The sequence below is a fragment of the Echiichthys vipera genome (genome assembly GCF_963691815.1).
Source record: "Echiichthys vipera genome assembly, chromosome: 14".
Taxonomy (NCBI): domain Eukaryota; kingdom Metazoa; phylum Chordata; class Actinopteri; order Perciformes; family Trachinidae; genus Echiichthys; species Echiichthys vipera.
Window position 1 is genome coordinate 4,569,534 of NC_139839.1, and position 5,335 is coordinate 4,574,868.

Sequence of the window (5,335 nt, forward strand, 5' to 3'; positions counted from 1 at the left end):
TGCTCAGGGGCGGATTGAGGTGGTCAGGGGCACCCGGGCTGCTGTTCGTTGGGCCCCCACATTATAAATCAGCTTTAAAACGCCCGAACAGAAGAAGAATCTGTTAATTTAGGAATTTCCTTTGTCCTATTTTTCGTTTTCCTGCTCTGTCAAATTTCCTGTCGGACATTGTGCACCTGTACTGTGTTGTAACCATAGCAACAGTGAGTGACTTCACTTGTTTAAATGTTTCTAAGGGCTAAAACACCAAACACTTTTTTTTATTTCCCAGTGTAGTAAATTAAAAATAATTAAAATAACCTGAGCGATCGGGGCCCCTGGCTGCAGCCCAGGGCCCAGCCTGAGCGTTGATCCGCCCCTGGTCTGCTGACACTCTCACTTCTTCTAAATCTGAGGACTTTTGCGGCCTTTCCAGTATTTGAACTCCTCCTGATTTCCTATTTAAACCATTTAAATGTCCTTTTATTGGTGTTTCTCTGGTGTCGCTGTGGAAACGCCGGAATACTTGGTGCAGAGCTGCGACACTGGGGAGGATGTGAGTCCGGAGTTTGGGTTTTTATACAATAATGCAAAGAAAAAAAGAGTCATTGGAGATGAACTGAGGGGTCGGAGTGTGTGTAAGTGCACACGGTGTACCTTGTCCCTCTGCCCGCGCAGCAGCGGCGGCAGCGGCAGCAGCAGCAGCAGCAGCAGCAGCGTGTCTCTCTCTCACTCCTGCAGCTTTTTGTGTTTTTGTGTGTTCGTTGTTTTTTTTTAGTGCGTCGCAGAAAACTTCATTCGTTTCTGCTTTTGCCTCTGATTGCAAAACCAAACCCGGACCACGTTCTTTTTCAGGTCCAGCTTCTCCGCGATCGCGGCGATCTTCTCCGACGAGGGCCGGGGCTGCACGGCGAAGTACGCCTCCAGGGAGCGCTTCTCCGGGGCCGCGATCGAAGTCCGTTTCCTCTTCTTGTCCCCCCCGTTGAAGATCTCCGGCTTGGACATCTTCTCCCGCTGCGCCCGCTCCGCCTCCTCCAGCCACGCCTCCAGGATCGGCTTCAGGGCCACCATGTTGTTGTGCGACAGCGTCAGGGACTCGAACCTGCAGATCGTGCTCTGGCTCAGGCAGCCCACCCCGGGGATCTTGAGGTTGGCCAGGGCCGAGCCCACGTCCGCCTGGGTCACCCCGAGTTTGATCCGCCTCTGTTTGAACCTCTCGGCGAACGACTCCAGCTCCCGGGGGTCCGGCTCCGAGTCTAAGCCGCCGGGGCCCCCGAGGGAGCCGTGGGACAGCTGCGCGTGCGGGTGCATGTTCATGGACTGCTGGTGGTGGTGGTGGTGCTGCATGTGGTTGATGGCCGACATGTGGGCGGCGTGGGTGTGCGAGGCCGAGGAGCACACGTCCGAGCCCATGCCCCCCAGGGAGATGCCCGGCGTGAGGTGGTCCAGCAGGTCCCCGTCCAGGCCCTGAGCCGACTGGTGGTGCGCCGGGTGGTGGTGGGAGGTGAGCACGGACGGGTGGTGCAGGTGCGCGGAGGAGGAGGTCGGGGTGCAGGTCATGCTGGTCATGGTGGTCATGGTGTGGTAGGTGGCGTCCGGTTTGAACGGGTGGCTCTTCTGCGCCACGATGTCCACGGCGGCCAGGGCCTCGGCCCGCTGCAGCAGGGTCTCATCGAAGCCCGCGAAGATGTTCCCCTGCAGCTGCACGACACGGGGGGGGGGGGGGGGGGGGGGCACAGAGCACAGGGTTATCACACTATTAGTGGTTTTTATCATGTGTGCAAAGATCAGGGAGCAGATCCGTGGGGACCAGGATCCACAGGCAACAGTGCACATGAGGTGTGTGTGGGTGTGTGTGTGTGTGTGTGTGTGTGTGTGTGTGTGTGTGTGTGTGTGTGTGTGTGTGTGTGTGTGTGTGTGTGTGTGTGTGTGTGTGTGTGGGTGTGTGTGTGTGTGTGTGTGTGTGTTCGCAGGGTTCGTGCTTGTGTTGCATTTTTTCCACATTAAAAATCTACAGAATAGAAATGTAATGACATTTCTTCTCCTTCTGTCTTTACAGAATGAAGCAGTGGTTGTTTAAAGCGCAGCGTCGTTTCCTTTAGCGCGAGTAAAGAAGTGAAATCATCATTTTTCATGTGTGTTTTTAGAAATATCTAATTCATCTGAGCTCTAAGTTGCTGGGAAACCTTGAAAATGGATCAAAGTGTTTTAATTGTACCGTGGAAAAGATGCACGAGCCCTGTTTTTGTTCTTTTACTCCTTAAATATCAAAAAAGTCTTAATTTTTTTTACACCTGAACGCGTCACCGCGAAACACCCAAAGACCCGAGACCCGAGACCCGAGACCCGAGCTCCGCACCGCGGGTGAGCGGGCCATTTGCTCGGCCGCACCGAGGCTACGGAGCGGCCTCTCTGAGCACCGGAGCGGCCTCTCTGATCACCGGAGCACCGGAGCGGCCTCTCTCCCTGAGCACCGGAGCGGCCTCTCTGAGCACCGGAGCACCGGAGCGGCCTCCCTGAGCACCGGAGCACCGGAGCGGCCTCTCTGAGCACCGGAACACCGGAGCGCGCTGCTGCTTTTTAAAAAGACCCAAAAATCTTCCTCTCCACCAAAGTATTTTATGAAATGTCTTTTTAGAAATTCTGCTTTTATTTTATTCCTTCTTTACTTTTTATTCTTTTCTTTATTTTACTTTATTTATTATTCTGTTCTTATTTGAGGCCGTTGACTGTAAAGTTCAATACAAATAAAATGTATTATAATTATTATTATAATTATAATTATTATAATTATAATTATTATTATTATCATTATTACCTGAGTTTTCCACCTGTGAGACTTTAAGTCACTTTATTTTGACAGCACATTTAAAAACAACTGTTTCCGGTGAAGTGTCAATAAAAAGGGACAAAAACAATAAAAACAATATAACACAACAATAATAACCATGGTTATAATAGTAATAATAATATTAATAATAATAATAAGCACAAAGCTCCAGAAAACAGCAGATTTAAAGTCATTTCAGAGGGGGAACAGGGGGAAAGCGGGTCCTGTGGCGTCACTTTGTGCCAGTGCGCAGACGAGTTCGGAAACATTTCACACTTATTATAATTCAATTAAAAATGATTTTTCACGCGACTTCCACTGAACTCGGTCCCGCGCTCAGAGTTGTAACGTGGTGCACCGGTGACGCGCCCCGCGGACACACACGTGTGCCCGCGCGGACGGAAATTCATCTAAAATTAATATTTACGATCTCCTGAATAATTTCTGCGGACAATGAAACGAGAGCAGTTTGAATATGAATGGGACAATATGAGATAACACGCGCCCGGAGAGTCCTCTTCCTCCTCTTCCTCCTCTTCCTCCTCTTCTTCCTCCTCCTTAAAAAAATAACCTTTCACTCTCTCCGTCTCTCACTCGCGCGTCTTTACGCACGGGCCCTTCGGCGCTGATGGAGGATGTGACGCGTCTGTCATTTCTATATTTAAGTGTGTTTTGATATTTAAGAAGGTTGTTATTGACATGTTTTCATATTTAATCCTCATGTTTAAGTTGATGTGTATTCACGGAGGAGCCCTGTGGTGAGCAGTCCTCCCCGCGCGCGTGTGTGTGTCCTCGTGCCACCGCCTGTCTCCAAAAATACAGTTTTCATCCTTTTCTTGGTTAAATCAATAAAAACGAGTGTTTCAAAGCTGTTTTTTCTTCTGTTTTCTGTTTAATTCTTATGTGTTTGTGTCTCTTGTTCTCTTGAAATTTTGATTTTTTTAAATCTAAATGTCTCTTTTTCTGGTTAAATGAATAAAAAACGATAAAATATTTCTACTTTTCTCTGCTCTTTGTTTTCTGCAGGTTTAATTCGATATTTTAAAACTAAAATATGATTTTTTTTTTATGATACAAAAGCAGCTTTAATCTGTTGTAAACCTCTATAAACCGCTGTAGACACCTCATGGAGCTGAAACGCGTCAGGACTCCAGTTTAAACCCACACGTCTTGTCTGTTATTTCTCCTGTTTTCCGTTTTATTCTTATTTGTTTCTGTTCTTTGAGCTCTTGCAAAACAGACTCTTTTAATCCCAATGAGTCTTTTTATGATTAAATCAATAAAACACGATTCTATTATATTTATAATATCATGTAACTGAACCTCATGGAGCTGAAAAAGCCTCAGGACTTCAGTTTAAACCCACATGTTTGGATTTCACAGAAGTCTCTGATTCCCACTGTTTTCCCTTTTATTCTTATTTTATATATATTAGTTTGTGTCTCTTGTGCTGTTGCAAAATATATTTTTTAAAATCATAATGAGTCTTTTTCTTGGTTAAATCAATAAAAAACGATTAAACATCTCTTTTCTCTGCTCTTTGTTTTTAAACTTCACTGGTTAAATGCATTTAAAAAAAATGTTCTTCGTTTTCTGGAGGTTAAATTCGATTTTTTTAAAACTAAAATATGATTTTTATGACACAAAAACAGATTTAATGTGTTGTATAAACCGGTGTGGACACAACATGGAGCTGAAACGCCTCAGGACCTCAGTTTAAACCCACAGTTCTTCATTGAAACATGTTTGGATTTCATTCTTATTCGTTTCTGTTCCCTCTGCTCTTTTTCATCCTAATGACTCTTTTTCTTGGTTCAATCAATAAAACACGATTCTATATTCCTACATTTTCTCTGCTCTTTGTTTTTCTGGAGGTTAAATTCGATTTTTAAAAACTAAAATATGATAATTACGACTCATAAATCAGGTTTAATGTGTTCCATAAATCCAAGTGGACGCATTTAAACCCGCGCGTCACGGCCGGTGCTGCTGTCTCCGTTCGGTTCTCAGGTGTTTTGTGGAGGAACGTTCATGTGTTAGTGATGTGAAGCTGTGTTCCCCCCTCTCCTCAGGGTGTGATCACTCCCTCAGACATGCTGGAAGTCGGAGGTGCGGGGTGCAGGGGTGCGGGACTCACCGACGGGGTGGGCAGGCAGGCCCTGCGGATGGCCTCCGAGCTGGAGTGCAGGGGCGCGTATTTGGGCTCGTGCAGTATGGGGTGCATACTGAACGGCTGTTTGCTGTTCATCGACATCATGATTGCAGAGGTGTGGAGGGGTCGTGGTGCGTGGTCCTGGTTTAGCTCCGTGTTGGTGTGTTTTCTTAAAAACAAAAACCCTCAGAGGAGAAAACGCCGCTGACGCTGTGGATGAGAAGACGGTAACTCCCGGGCTCCTGCGCGTCTCCGGCCTCCTGTGCGCGGCTCAGTCACTCCTATAATAAAGATGCTGCTCTGCCTCCAGCTCCTATATCGGACCGCTGTCACGCAGGGGCTCCTCCTCATTGGTGGAGCCCCCCGTCCCTCCC

The 5,335-nt window shown here is 47.2% G+C and overlaps 1 protein-coding gene across 1 annotated transcript; it reads right to left on the bottom strand.

Moving 5' to 3' along the window:
- Nucleotides 1-753: 753 nt before the first annotated feature.
- Nucleotides 754-5,066, bottom strand: pou4f4 (POU class 4 homeobox 4; the record flags this gene model as incomplete). Its single annotated transcript, XM_083926897.1, has 2 exons — nt 754-1,680; nt 4,947-5,066. The coding sequence occupies 2 exons, from the start codon at nt 5,064-5,066 to the stop codon at nt 754-756; spliced, it is 1,047 nt and encodes a 348-aa protein (XP_083783023.1).
- Between the last annotated feature and the right edge of the window lie 269 nt (nt 5,067-5,335).